Here is a 15,150-nt window from a genome sequence, read left to right as displayed (position 1 = left end):
GGAAAAAAATTTAAAACAATAAAAAATGTAGGTAAAGAAAATTTATACACACACCACTAATGAACACAAAAGTTTTGTTATTCAAGTTTGGGAAATTCATCTAGTTCAACCCTAATTGCTTGGAATTTTATAAGATAGAGATTTCTTCTACACATGTTTTAAAAATCCTTATGCATGCATGAAGCATGTTAAGATGCAAATGACCTATTGTTATGGACTCAATAATACTGAGTCATCTACTTTACTTTTATTATTTATGTTGCTTTTAATTTCGAATTTTATTGATTTGTAATAAGGCTTAAAGGTAGGGGTAGAATTGGGTTTTTTAACCCTAACCTATGTTGATGTTAATTACCCTATTTAAGGGGTAATAATGGAGAAATAAAACCTAAGTTCGGATTTAGCTTAAACTAGAGTACATTAGGTTAATCTAGGTTCTCCTCGAGCTCCCACTTCTGGGATTTTGGGCGTGAACCTTTCCTTCAGCGTTAGAGCTTGTGTGAGTGGGTTGGGAAGGTTGAGAAGGGAAGAGAATCGGAAATCTCTACCTGACGGGGTGGAGAGAAACCTGGTGTTTCACGGAACTAAGGAGGAAGAAGGGTTGCGTGAACCCCTTCTTCAGCCGAGACGAGGGCGGAGGAATTGCTGCTTCATCGTGATGGCAAGAGACTTGCTTCATTCACGGAATCGAAGACGGAAGACGAAGGAAGAGAATCGAACCCTGTCCGGGAAGAAGAACTCTTCTTCCTTTACGGCGAAACAGGGTATTTCACGGCAAAAACAGGGGATACGATTTACCTAAGTTAAAAAAGGTAAATTGAGATTGATTTTCCTAAGTTCATAAGGTTGAGTTTTATTATTAAATTACCTGTGCGTGAATAGTGTCTGAACTCATTTGTGAGAGAAAAAGAATTCTATTTCCAACTTAGAGTGGTTGGAGATGAAATTCTTGGTTCTTTACGGAGAGTAAACCCCTGTACGTGCTGGATTCATCAGTATTTCGCCGAGTTACTAGATCCATGGCGAGGGACCATAACACCTATGGATCCAATGCTTTTAAAGGGAATAACAAATGCTCATGAAATTCTCAAGTGAACGTGCGGTGGGATATTTAGCCGAGTAAAACAAGTCGTTATTTATCCCATTTGCCAAACGCTGACCTACCAATCATAGATGATTGTAAACTGATTTAACATGCGTAACGACCTATAATGCTGTAAGAAATGACTTATGAATTGGGAGTCAAGACTCAATTAAAAAACCCCCACCTCCCCCCTGTTCCTAACCATTGCAAAACAAGAGATATAAAAACTAAACAAAGATTACAATCCCTAAAAATTACAGACACTCTTTGAAATTATCTCTCTCTACAGTTTTGCATTGTGCATTTGCATTTTAGATGTACACTTCTTTCTTAAATCAAAACTTTGAGTTTTTGCTCTCCCTTCATCCTGTAAACAAAAAAGGTAATAAGATCACAACGAAATGAAAATTTTAGATTTTAAGTGAGGAAAATTTTTAAAACAATAACAAAAGTAAGTAAATAAAATTTATTCTCACACCAGAAATGAACACAAAAGTTTAGTTATCCAAGTTTGGGAATTTCCACTAGTTCAACACTAATGTCTTTGAATTTTATAAAAAAGAGATTTCTTCTACACATTTTAAAAATGGATATGCATGCTTGAAACATGTCAAAGATGCAATTGACCTATGGATCCAAAGCTTTTAAAGACAATACCAAACTCTCATTAAATTCTCAAGCAAACGTGCAGTGGGATATTTACCCGAGTCGAACAAGCCATTATTTTACCCATTTACAAAAAGCTGATCCAACAATCATAGATTGTTGTAAAGGGATTTATCATGCGTAACGGGTTATATTTTGGTAGGAAATGACTTGTCAATTTGGTGTCAACACTCGGTTAAAAATCCCTCACCTCCCCCTTTTCCCGATGAATGCAAAACCTGGGATATAAAAACTAAAAAGAGTTTACAAACCCTAAAAATTACAGACACTCTTTGGAATTATCTCTCTCTACATTTTTGCATTGTGCATTTCAATTTTAGATGTAAACTTTTTTCTTAAATAAAAATATTGAGTTTTCACTCTACCTTCATCCCGTAAACAAAAAAGGCAAATAGATCACAACAAAATGAAAATTTTAGAGTTTATGTATGGAAAAAAATTTTAACAATAACAAATGTAAGTAAAGAAAATTTATTCACACACCACAAATGAACACAAGAGTTTTGTTATCCAAGTTTGAAAATTCCACCAGTTCAACCCTAATTGCTTGGAATTTTATAAGAAAGAGATTTCTTCTTCACATGTTTTAAAAATGGATATGTATGCTTGAAACATGTTATAGATGCAAATGACCTATGGATCCAAAGCTTTTAAAGAGAAAAAAAACGTTCATTAAATTCTCAAGTGAATGTGGGGTGGGATATTTACCCGAGTCAAACAAGCCATTATTTTGCCCATTGACAAAAAGCAGAGCTAACAATCTTAGATGATTGTAAAGTGATTTATCATGTATAACGGGCTATATTTTTGTAAGAAATGACTTATGGATTAGGTGTCAACACTCAGTTAAAAATCCCTCGCCTCCCCCTTTTCCCGACGATTGCAATACCAGAGATATAAAAACTAAAAACAGCTTACTCCCTAAAAATTACAGACCCACTCAGGAATTATCTCTCTCCACATTTGTGCATTTTGCATTTCCATTTTAGATGTACACTTTTTTCTTAAATCAAAACTTTGAGTTTTCTCTCGCCCTTCATCCTGTAAAAAAAAAGGCCAATATCACTTAAAAATGAAAATTTTAGAGTTTATGTATGGAAAAAATTTAAAACAATACCAATGTAATTAAAGAAAAATTTATTCACACACCACAAATGAACACAAAATTTTTGTTATCCAAGTTTGGGAAATTCCACTAGTATAATCCTAATAGCTTGGAATCTTGATAAGAAAGAGATTACTTCTACACATGTTTTAAAAATGGATATACATGCTTGAAACATGTTAAAGATGCAAATGTCCAATGGATCCAAAGCTTTTAATGAGAATAAAAAACTCCCATTAAATTCTCAAATGAATGTGCGGTAGGATATTTATCCACGTAAAACAAGCCATTATTTTTGCCTATTAGCAAAAAACTTACCAAACAATCATTGATTATTGTAAAGTGATTTATCATGCGAAATGGGCTATATTTTTGTAAGAAATGACTTAAGGATTGGGAGTCAATACTGAGTTAAAAATCCCCCGCTCTCCCTTTTCTAGACGATTGCAAAACTTGAGATATAAAAACTAAAAAGTGCTTACCATCCTTAAAAATTACAGACACTCTTTGGAATTATCTCACTTTAAATTTTTGCATTGTGCATTTCTATTTTAGATGTACATTTTTTTCTTAAATCAAAACATTCGAGTTTTCTCTCTCCGTTCATCCCGTTAACAAAAAAGGCAAATTTTAAAATTAAAATTTTAAAGTTTAAGCATGGAAAAATTTAAAAGAATAACAAATATAAGTAAAGAAAATTTATACACACACCCTAAATGAACACAAAAGTTTTCTTATCCAAGTTTTGGAAATTCATCTAGTTCAACCCTAATTGCTTGGAATTTTATAAGAAAGAGATTTCATCTACACGTGTTTCAAAAATAGATATTCATGCTTGAAATCTATTAAAGATTGAAATGACCTATGGATCCAATGCTTTTAAAGAGAATAACAAACGCTCATTAAATTCTCAAGTGAACGTGCGGTGGGATATTTACCCGAGTAAAACAAGCCATAATTTATCCCATTTGCCAAATGCTGACCTACCAATCATAGATGATTGTAAAGTGATTTATCATGCGTAACAACCTATATTTTTGTAAGCAATGACTTATGAATTGCGAGTCAACACTCGGTTAAAAATCCCCCACCTCCCCCTTTTCCCAACCATTGCAAAACCGGTGATATAAAAACTAAACAGAGGTTACAATCCCTAAAAATTACAGACACTCTTTTGAATTATCTCTCTCTACATTTTTGCATTGTGCATTTCCATTTTAGATGTACACTTTTTTCTTAAATAAAAACTTTGAGTTTTTACTCTTACCTTCATCCCGTAAACAAAAAAGGCAAATAGATCACAACAAAATGAAAATTTTAGAGTTTATATATGGTAGAAAATTTAAACAATAACAAATGTAAGAAAATAAAATTTATACACACACCGAAAATGAACACAAAAGTATTGTTATCCGAGTTTGGGAAATTCCACTAGTTCAACCCAAATAGCTCGGAATTTTATAAGAAAGAGATTTTTTCTACACATGTTTTAAAAATGGATATGCATGCTTGAAACATGTTAAAGAAGGAAATAACCTAAGGATGCAAGGCTTTCAATGAGAATAAAAAACACTTATTAAATTCTGAAGTGAAAATGCGGTGGGATATTAACCTGAGTAAAAAAAGCAATTATTTTGCCCATTTGCAAAAAGCTGACCAAACTATCACGAAAGATTGTAAAATTATTTATCATGCGTAACAGCCTATATTTTTGTAAGAAATGACTTATGGTTTGGGAGTCAACACCCAGTTAAAAATCCCCCGCCTCCCCCTTTTTCTGACCATTGCAAAACTTGAGATATAAAAACTAAAAAGAGAATAAAATCCCTAAAAATTACAGACACTCTTTGGAATTATATCTCTCAACATTTGTGCATTGTGCATTTCCATTTTAGATGTACATTTTTTCCTTAAATCAAAACTTTGAGTTTTCGCTCTCCCTTCATCCCATAAACAAAAAAGGGAAAAAGATCACAATAAAATTAAAATTTTAGAGTTTATGTAAGGAAAATTTTTTTAAAAAAAACAAATTTAAGTAAAGAAAATTTATACACACACCACAAATGAACACAAAGGTTTTGTTATCCAAGTTTTGGAAATTCCACTAGTTCAACCCTAATAGCTTGGAATTTTATAAGAAAGAGATTTCATCTACACATGTTTTAAAAATGGATATGCATGCTTGTAACATGTTAAAGATGCGTTTGATTTATGGATCCAAAGCTTTTAAAGAGAATAACGAACGCTCATTAAATTCTCAAGCAAACGTGCGGTGGGATATTTACTTGAGTCAAGAAAACCATTATTTTTTCCATTTACAAAAAGCTGACCTAACAATCATAGATGATTGTAAAGTGATTTATCATGCGTAACGGGCTATATTTTTGTAAGAAATGACTGATGGATTGGGAGTCAACACTCAGTTAAAAATCCACCACCACCCCCTTTTCCTGAAGATTGCAAAACCTGAGATATAAAAACAAAAAAGAGCTTTCAATCCCTTAAAAATACAGATACTCTTTGGAATTATCTCGCTCTACATTTGTGCATTGTCCATTTCCATTTTAGATGTACACTTTTTTCTTTCATCAAAACTTTGAGTTTTCGCTCTCCCTTCATCGTGTAAACAAAAAAGACAAATAGATCACAAAAAAATGAAAATTTTAGAGTTTATAGATGGAAAAAATTTAAAACAATAATAAATGTAAGTAAATAAAATTTATTCACACACCACGAATGAACACAAGAGTTTTGTTATCCAAGTTTGGGAAATTCCACCAGTCAACCCTAATTGCTTCGAATTTTATAAGAAAGAGATGTCTTCTTCCCATGTTTTAAAAATGGATATATATGCTTGAAACATGTTATAGATGCAAATGACCTTTGGATCCAAAGTTTTAAAGAGATTAAAAAATGCTCATTAAATTCTAAATTGAATGTGGGGTGGGATATTTACCCGAGTCAAACAAGCCTTTATTTTGCCAATTGACAAAAAGCTGACCTAACAATCATAGATGATTGTAAAGTGATTTATCATGCATAACGGGCTATATTTTTGTAAGAAATGACTTATTGATTAGGTGTCAACACTCAGTTAAAAATCGAATTGCCTTCCCCTTTTCCCAACGATTGCAAAACCAGAGATATAAAAACTAAACAAACCTTACTCCCTAAAAATTACAGACACGCTTTGGAATTATCTCTCTCTACATTTGTGCATTGTGCATTTTCATTTTAGATGTACACTTTTTTATTATATCAAAACTTTGATTTTTCACTCGCTCTTTATCCCATAAACAAAAAAGACCAATATCACTTAAAAATGAAAATTTTACAGTTTATGTTTGGAAAAAATTTAAAACAATAAAAATGTATGTAAAGAAAATTTATTCACACACCACAAATGCACACAAAATTTTTGTTATCTAAGTTTTGGAAATTCCACTAGTACAATCCTAATTTCTTTGAACTTTATAAGAAAGAGATTTCTTCTACACATGTTTTAAAAATGGATATACATGCTTGAAAGATGTTAAAGATGCAAATGTCCAATGAATCCAAAGCTTTTAATGAGAATAACAAACGCTCATAGTATTCTAAAATGAATGTATCGTAGGATATTTATACGAGTAAAACAAGCCATTAATTTAGCCCATTCGCAAAAAATTGACCAAACAATCATGGATTATTGTAAAGTGATTTATCATGCGTAACAGACCATATTTTTGTATGAAATAACTTATGGATTGGGAATCAACACTCAGTTAAAAATCCCGCGCCTCTCCCTTTTCCAAATGGTCACAAAACCTGAGATATAAAAACTAAAAAGTGCTTACAATTCTTAAAAATTACAAACACTTTGGAATTATCTCTCTCTATATTTTTGCATTGTGCATTTCCATTTTAGATGTACATTTTTTTTCTTAATTCAAAACTTTAAGTTTTCGCTCTCCCTTCATCCCGTAAACAAAAAAGGAAAATAGATCACAACAAAATAAAAATTGAAGAGCTTATGAATGGAAAAAATTTAAAAGAATCACAAATGTAAGTAAAGAAAATTTATACACACACCACAAACGAACACAAAAGTTTTGTTATCCAAGTATGGGAAATTCCACTAGTACAATCCTTTAAAGGGCTTAAAATCCCCAAACATTAATGACACTCTTGTGAATTATCCCTCTCAAAATTTGTGCATTGTGCATTTCCATTTTAGATGTACACTTTTTTCTTAAATCAAAACTTTGAGTTTTTGCTCTCCCTTCATTTTGTAAACAAAAAAGGCAAATAAATCACAACAAAATAAAAAATTTTAAGTTTTTTTATGGAAAGATTTTTAACCAATAAAAAATTTATGTAAAGAAAATTTATACACACACCACAAATGAACACAAAGATTTTGTTATCCAAGTTTGGGTAATTCCACTAGTTCAACCCTAATAGCTTGGAATTTTATAAGAAAGAGATCTCTTCTACACATGTTTTAAAAATGGATATGCATGCCTGAAACATGTTAAAGATGCAATTGTCCTATGGATCCAAAGGTTTTAAAGAGAATAACAAACTCTCATTAAATTCTCAAGCGAACGTGCGGTGGGAAATTTCCTCGAGTCAAACATGCCATTTTTTGCCCATTTACAAAAAGCTGACATAACAATCATAGGTGATTGTAAAGTGATTTATCATGCGTAAGTTATATTTTTGTAAGAAATGACTTATGGATTGGGTCAACACTCAGTTAAAAATCCCCCACCTCTTCCTTTTCCCGTCGATTTCAAAACCTAAGATATAAAAACTAAAAAGAGCTTACAATCCCAAAAAATTACAGACACTCTTTGGAATTATCTCTCTCTACATTTGTGCATTTTGCATTTCCATTTTGGATGTACATTTTTTTTTAACTCAAAACTTAGAGTTTTTGCTCTCCCTTCATGCCTTAAAAAAAAAAAGAAGAATAGATCCCAACAAAATGAAAATTTTAGAGTTTATGTAAGGAAAAAATTCAAAACAATGACAAATGTGAGTAAAGAAAATTTATTCACAAACCACAAATGAACACAAAAGTTTTGTTATCCAACTTTGGGAAATTCCACTAGTTCTACCCTAATTGCTTGCAATTTTATAAGAAAAAGATTTCTTCTACACATGTTTTAAAAATGGATATCCATGCTAGAAACATGTTAAAGATGCAAATGACCTATGGAACCAAATCTTTTAAAGATAATAACAAATGCTCATTAAATTCTCATGAGAACGTTCGGTGTGATATTTACCCGATTAAAACAAGCCATTAATTATCCCATTTGCCAAACGCTGACCTACCAATCATAGATGATTGTAAAGTGATTTATCAAGTGTAACGACATATATTTTTGTAAGAAATGACTTATGAATTGCTTGTCAACACTCAGTTAAAAATCCCCCACCTCCCCCTTTTCCCGACCATTGCAAAACCTGAGATATGAAAACTAAATAGAGATTACAATCCCTAAAAATTACAGACACTCTTTGGAATTATCTCTCTCTACAGTTTTGCATTGTGCATTTCCATTTTAGATGTACACTTATTTCTTAAATCAAAACTTTGATTTTTCGCTCGCCCTTCATCCCGTAAACAAAAAAGGTATATAGATCACAACAAAATGAAAATATTAGAGTTTATGTATGGAAAAATTTATAACAATAATAATTGTACGTGAAGAAAATTTATACACACACCACAAATGAACACAAAAGTTTTCTTATTCAAGTTTGGGAAATTCCACTAGTTCAACCCTAATAGTTTGAAATTTTATAAGAAAGAGATTTCTTCTACACAAGTTTTAAAAATGGATTTGCATGCTTGAAACATGTTAAAGATGCAAAATGACCTATGGATCCAAATATATTAATGGGAATAACCAACGCTCATTAAATTCTTCAGTGAACGTGTGGTAGGATCTTTACCCGAGTAAAACAAGCCATTATTTTGCCCATTTGCGAAACACTGACCAAATAATCTGTTGTGTTCCTGGGCCCTAGCTCGAGTTACACGATAGAGGGAGGGATCACCTTGCTGTTTCAGAGTCGAATCTGGCCACCGAGACCTCCCGGGACGACCTATGGTGTCTATTTGAGGGGATGAAGGTCGGGAAAGGTTTTACGGAAGTCAAAAAGGGATGATGGAAGACAAACGCCGCCAGAGGAGGCCGGAGAGCGATTAGGGCTCGTCGTCGGGAGCCGTCACCGGGGGTTCTAGGGGAACGCCGACCTTGGTTCGAAAGGGAGAACTCAGATCCAAATTAATTCTTCCATTTCTTCATTCGTTCCACGGATCTTAAGTTAAGTCCGAAAATTCCAATTATTACAATGTTGCCCTACGGCTTCCATATGCGTGACTGAAAATAATTTAAATTACAATTACGCCGAAGTCCCTTTTCTGGCCCCTAATTCCCATGCATCTTATGTCTGAGTCAACTCACCTCGTCGCCTCTGGGTGACCCGTCTTGCTATCGAGTCCACAACATCAGTCCCCCCCTTAAAAACGAGGTTGTCCGCAATCTCGAGTGGGGTAAGCCCGCTGGAAAAAATCAACGTCTTCCCACGTAGCGTTGTTGGCGTCGGAGTTGGTCCACTGAACTAACACCTCCCTGCGGTGGGCATTCTGACGAGCATTTAAAATGTGGTGTGGCATGAGGGATAACTGACCTTCTTCCATGGGTGGTAGAGATGGGTTGCATGGATGATCATTGCCCTTGTCGGGCTTGATAAAGGACACATGGAAAACATTATGGATCCGCGCTTCTAGGGGGAGGTGGAGTTTGTAGGCTACCTCACCCACCCGCTGAGAGATGGCAAATGGCCCAAAATATTTGGGCGATAACTTGTGCCTGCCGCCTGCCATGGAGGACTGTCTGTAATGCTGAAGTCGCAACCAAACCAAGTCACCAATGGGGTACTGAACATCTCGGTGGCCTTGATCATAATACTCTATTTTGACCTGGGCCTGCCACTGATGAAGGTGAATAACCACGAGCAATTGATCCCTCTCTATCAGAGCAGCGTCAACTGCGGGTGATAGGCGGAGGTATTGTAAGCATATTCTACCCAAGGAATGCAGTCCATCCACTGATGTGGACTATTGCCCACTAAGCATCGGAGGTACATTTCAATGGTGCGGTTGAGAACCTCTATCTGGCCATCGGACTGCGGGTGATAGGTGGAGGAAAAATTCAACTTGGTGCCGCATAGGTGGAATAAATCATGCCAGAATTGGCTAGTGAAAATGGCGTCCCTGTCACTAACAATGGACTCGGGAATGCCATGGTGCCGCACGATGTGAGTAAAAAAATTTTTTGCTATGGAAGTTGCGGTGTAGGGGTGTTCCAATGGAAGGAAGTGCCCATACTTAGAGAACCTGTCAACTACCACCAGAACAATAGACTTGCCATATGAGTTCGGAAGACCTTCAATAAAATCCATGGAGATATTGGACCAAACCTGAGTGGGAAGCTAGAGGGGTTGGAGGACCCCGGCGGGGCTCAAATGCTCGACCTTGTTGCACTGGCCAATTGTGCACGCAGTGACGTATGCAGTAACAGCTGACTTCAGACCATCCCAATAGAAATCCTTCCTGAGGCAGAAAAGAGTCTTCTGAATACCCTCATGATAACTGTTATGATAAGCTGAGAGCACGGCAGCAATGAGAGGCGAGTCTGGGCTCAAGTAAATGTGGTGTCGGTAAGTAATAACACCGTCACGAACGCGCCATGCAGAGGGCATGTGGCCTGCTGTGATTTTCTGGCTTAATTCTTGCAACTCGGAGACCGGACTATGCTCAGTCTTGATCGTTTCCAGCAACATAGGAGTGGGCTGACTAATGGCATGCAAATGAGCGGAAGAATCAGCTCTACGGCAGAGAGCATCAACAACTGTATTCAACCGGCCCGCTCGATGTTCCACAGTGAAGTCAAACCCCAGTAACTTACTGACCCATCACTGCTGCGGGGAGGTAGAAATACGCTGATCCAACAAATATTTCAAACTATAATGGTCAGTCCGAATGGTAAAGTATCTCCCCCATAAATAAGGGCGCCAGTGGCACACCGCCTTGGCTAGACCAATCAATTCTCTTTCATAGGCGGCCAGTTTATGTTGGTGTAGCGGAAGCTGTCGGCTGAAATAGGCAAATAGGGTGGTTCACTTGTAGCAGAACCGCTCCTATGCCACTACCTGAGGCATCACATTCCACTATAAACATTTCGCCAAAATCGGGTAGCCATAATACCAGTGCAGTCGCCAATGTTGTTTTCAGATTCTGAAAGGCAGTGGCGGCCTCATCAGTCCACTGGAAGGAGTTTCTATGCAGCAGATTGGTCAACGGTGCGGTGAGGGCTGCATAGTCCTGAATGAATTTGCGGTAATAGGCCGCTAAGCCCAGAAAACCTCGCAAAGCTGAAATGGTGCTCGGTACTGGCCACTGGGTAACCGCTGCAATTTTGTCTGGGTCCACTGTAACCCAAGCTGCTATCATAAGATGTCCCAAATAAGTAACCTGTTGGGGCCCAAAGGTACTCTTTGTTCTCTTCAAATAAAGGCGGTGGGCTCGAATAAATTGAAAAACCTTTTGGAGATGTTGCAAATGGTCTGGCCAGGACTTGCTGAATATGAGAATGTCATCAAAAAATACAAGAACAAGTTTGTGGAGATAATCTGTAAATACCTCGTTCATAAATGCCTGGAATGTGGATGGGGCGTTAGATAGGCTGAATGGCATGACAAGAAACTCGAAGGGCCGGTGATGAGTACGGAAGGCTGTTTTCAGAATATCTGGACAAAACATACGGACTTGATGATACCCCGAGCGCAAATCTAACTTTGTGAAAAGTTGGGCCCCAAATAATTCATCTAACAATTCATCAACCACCGAATAGGGAATTTGTCCTTGACCGTCTTGGAATTGAGTTCTCTGTAATCCACGCAAAATCTCCAGATCTGATCATGTTTCTTGACAAGGAGGACTGGAGATGAAAAAGGAGACGTACTCCTCCTGATGATTCCCTGTTCTAGCATAAGCTTATATTGTCGCTCAATTTCATCTTTCTGTGAATGAGGGTAGCGATAGGGCCTCACTACTACCACCTTAGAGCCTGCCTTCAAACAAATCCTGTGGTCACATCTTCGCAGTGGAGGAAGTCCCGTAGGTTCCTGGAAAACATTTGAATAGTGCTCCAGTAAATCTTCCAATGACGCTGTCCAGGGGGGCTGTTTCTGGAGTAGATTCAATTGCGGGTGAAAATCTGCCTTGCTCCTCTGTAACTGTAATTGTTTGTCTGCCCACTCAAACGTCATGGTTAATGCGGTGAAGTCCCACCAGATTGGTCCCAAGGTTTGCAACCACTTAATGCCAAGAACCATGTCAAAGCCAACTAATGGAATAATTAAAAATTCTGCTTCAAACTGAGTACCTTCCACAGAGAATAAGACAACCTTGCTGATTCCATAACTCGGAAGTCTCTCCCCATTGGCCACTAACACGGAGGTCATAGGGCGAGGCTGCACGTGCAATTGTAGTTGCTGCTGCACTACTACTAATGAAGTTATGGGTGCTCCCGGAGTCAACCAAACTGAGGAGAGGCTGATCATTGATGATGACGCGCAACTGCATAGTTTTAGTAGATTGGCCTGTTATCGCGTGCAGTGAAATTTCAGGTTCCGGTTCGTCGTCTACCTGTTCTGTGGAAATGGGCTCTTCCTCCTCATTATCTTTCCCTTCCAACCAGAATAGTTTCTGGCATTGATGCCCAAAGGTATACTTCTCATCACAGTTATAACACAACCCCCATGATCTGCTGTCTTCCATTTCTGCTCTGGATAGTTTTTTAATAAATCCCGGCGTAGGCTGAGCAGCCTTAGGCACTGGAGAAGAGCCTGCAGTGGTGCTGGATCGCCATGTGCTGCTAGGGGCCGACCTGTTGTTTGACCACGGTTTACAATTCTGGATTTTCTGTTTTGCCTCTAGAGTGCGGGCTAAGTTCATTGCTCGGGCTAAATCAGGGGGAGCGAGGAGCTCAACCTCCAACCTCAGTGATTCTGATAAACCATCAGTAAATAACCCCACCTGTTGGTCCACCTGGACTATCTTACTGGCTCTGGCCAATTTTTCCTGAAACGCCTTCTGATACTGCTCTACTGTGCCCGTCTGATGCAGTAGGACTAGGTCCCCTAATGGATTACTCTAAGCAGGCAACCAAATCGAATCGTGCATGATTCCTTAAATTCCTCCCAGTCGATGTTCGGATTTTCCATTTCAAGTTTATGGCCCCATAGCTGGGCTTCATCAAGCATGTGGAATGTGGCTATTCGAACCTTCTCAGTTTCCACCGTTCTTTGATGGGAGAAAATTTCTCGCATCTGTATAACCAAATTAAGGGGTCCTAGGATCCCTTGAACATAGGAAAATCCAACTTGGTGTATCTAGGGATGGTCCCACCCCCAGACCCCGAGCTCACACCATTCTCTGTGTGATCACTGCGACCCATACAGTGGTCTCCCTGCCTTGCCGTAGGGCTCCTCCTTTCTCCACGAGGAGTAGGGTTTCTTACCCCAATAACTCATCTAGTTTTTCAGAAATCTATTGGATTTGAGCATTTACCTGAGATCCTCTGCTGTCCATCCAAATTGCAAGACGTCCCTCAGTTTCGTCCTGGCTCGCTTGAATCATGCTTCTGACGGTAGATACTCAATTTTCGCTATTCGACGGTTCTCCCATTTCGGCCTGCTCTGATACCAAGCTGTTGTGTTCCCGGGCCCTATCTCAAGTTACAAGCTGGAGGGAGGGATCACCTTGTTGTTTCAGAGTCGAATCTGGCCACCGAGACCTCCCGGGACAACCTATGGTGTCGATTTGAGGAGATGAAGGTCGGGAAAGGTTTTACGGAAAGTCAAAAAGGGATGATGGAAGACAAACGCCGCCAGAGGAGGCCGGAGAGTGATTAGGGCTCGTCGTCGGGAGCCGTCACCGGGGGTTCCAAGGGAATGCCGACCCTGGTTCGAAAGGGAGAACTCAGATCCCGATTAATTCTTCCTTTTCTTCATTCGTTCCACGGACCTTAAGTTAAGTCCGAAAATTCCAATTATTACAATGTTTCCCTACGGCTTCCATATGCGTGACTGAAAATAATTTAAATTACAATTACACCCAAGTCCCTTTTCTGACCCCTAATTCCCATGCATTTTATGTCTGAGTCAACTCACCTCGTCGCCTCTAGGTGACCCGTCCTGCTATCGAGTCCACAACATAATCATAGATGATTGTAAAGTGATTTATCATGAGTAACGGGCTATTTTTTTTAAGAAAGGACTTATGGATTGGGAGTTAACACTCAGTTAAAAATCCTTCACCTCCCCCTTTTCCTGACGATTGCAAAACCTGAGTTATAAAAACTAAAAGAGCTTACAATCCCTAAAAATTAAAGACTCTCTTTGGAATTATCTCTCCCTACATTTGTGCATTGTGCATTTCCATTTTAGATTTACACTTTTTTCTTAAATAAAAACTTAGAGTTTTCACTCTACCTTCCTCCCGTAAACAAAAAAGGCAAATAGATCGCAACAAAATGAAACTTTTAGAGTTTATGTAGAGAAAAAAAATTAAACAATAACAAATGTAAGTAAAGAAAATTTATACACACACCACAAATAAACATAAAAGTTTTGTTATCCAAGTTTTGGAAATTCCACCAGTTCAACCCTCATAGCTCAGAATTTTATAAGCAAGAGATTTCTTCTACACTTGTTTTAAAAATGGATATGCATGCTTGAAACATGCTAAAGATGCAAATCACCTATGGATCCAAAGCTTTTAATGAGAATAACAAACGGTCATTAAATTCTCAAGTGAACGTGCGGTGGGATATATACCTGAGTAAAACAAGCCATTATTTTGCCCATTAACAAAAAGCTAAGCAAACGATCATGGAAGAATGTAAAGTGATTTATCATTGGTAATGGCCTATATTTTTGTAAGAAATGACTTACGGATTGAGAGTCAACACTCAGTTAAAAATCCCCCGCCTCCCCCATTTCCCAACCATTGCAAAACCAGAGATATAAAAACTAAAAAGAGCTTAAAATCCCCAAACATTACTTACACTCTTGTGAATTATCACTCTCAAAATTTGTGCATTGTGTATTTCCATTTTACATGTACACTTTTTTCTTAAATCAAAACTTTGAGTTTTCGCTCTCCCTTCATCCTGTAAACAAAAAAGGCAAATAAATCAGAACTAAATGAAAATTTTAGAGTTTATGTAAC

The 15,150-nt window shown here is 37.5% G+C and overlaps 1 protein-coding gene across 1 annotated transcript; it reads right to left on the bottom strand.

The window, feature by feature from the left end:
• Positions 1–10,346: 10,346 nt before the first annotated feature.
• LOC137946582 (uncharacterized) lies at positions 10,347–10,830 on the bottom strand. Its single transcript, XM_068792924.1, has 2 exons — positions 10,827–10,830; positions 10,347–10,783 (listed from the first exon to the last, which is right to left on the bottom strand). The coding sequence occupies exons 1-2, from the start codon at positions 10,828–10,830 to the stop codon at positions 10,347–10,349; spliced, it is 441 nt and encodes a 146-aa protein (XP_068649025.1).
• Positions 10,831–15,150: the final 4,320 nt, after the last annotated feature.

The sequence above is a fragment of the Aristolochia californica genome, unplaced genomic scaffold (assembly GCF_029961685.1).
Source record: "Aristolochia californica isolate CCGP_79_NKW_82.1479 unplaced genomic scaffold, dmAriCali1.0.hap1 SCAF_1, whole genome shotgun sequence".
NCBI lineage: Eukaryota > Viridiplantae > Streptophyta > Magnoliopsida > Piperales > Aristolochiaceae > Aristolochia > Aristolochia californica.
Note: the sequence above shows the minus strand (reverse complement) of the source record. Positions and strands in the feature narration are given on the sequence as shown.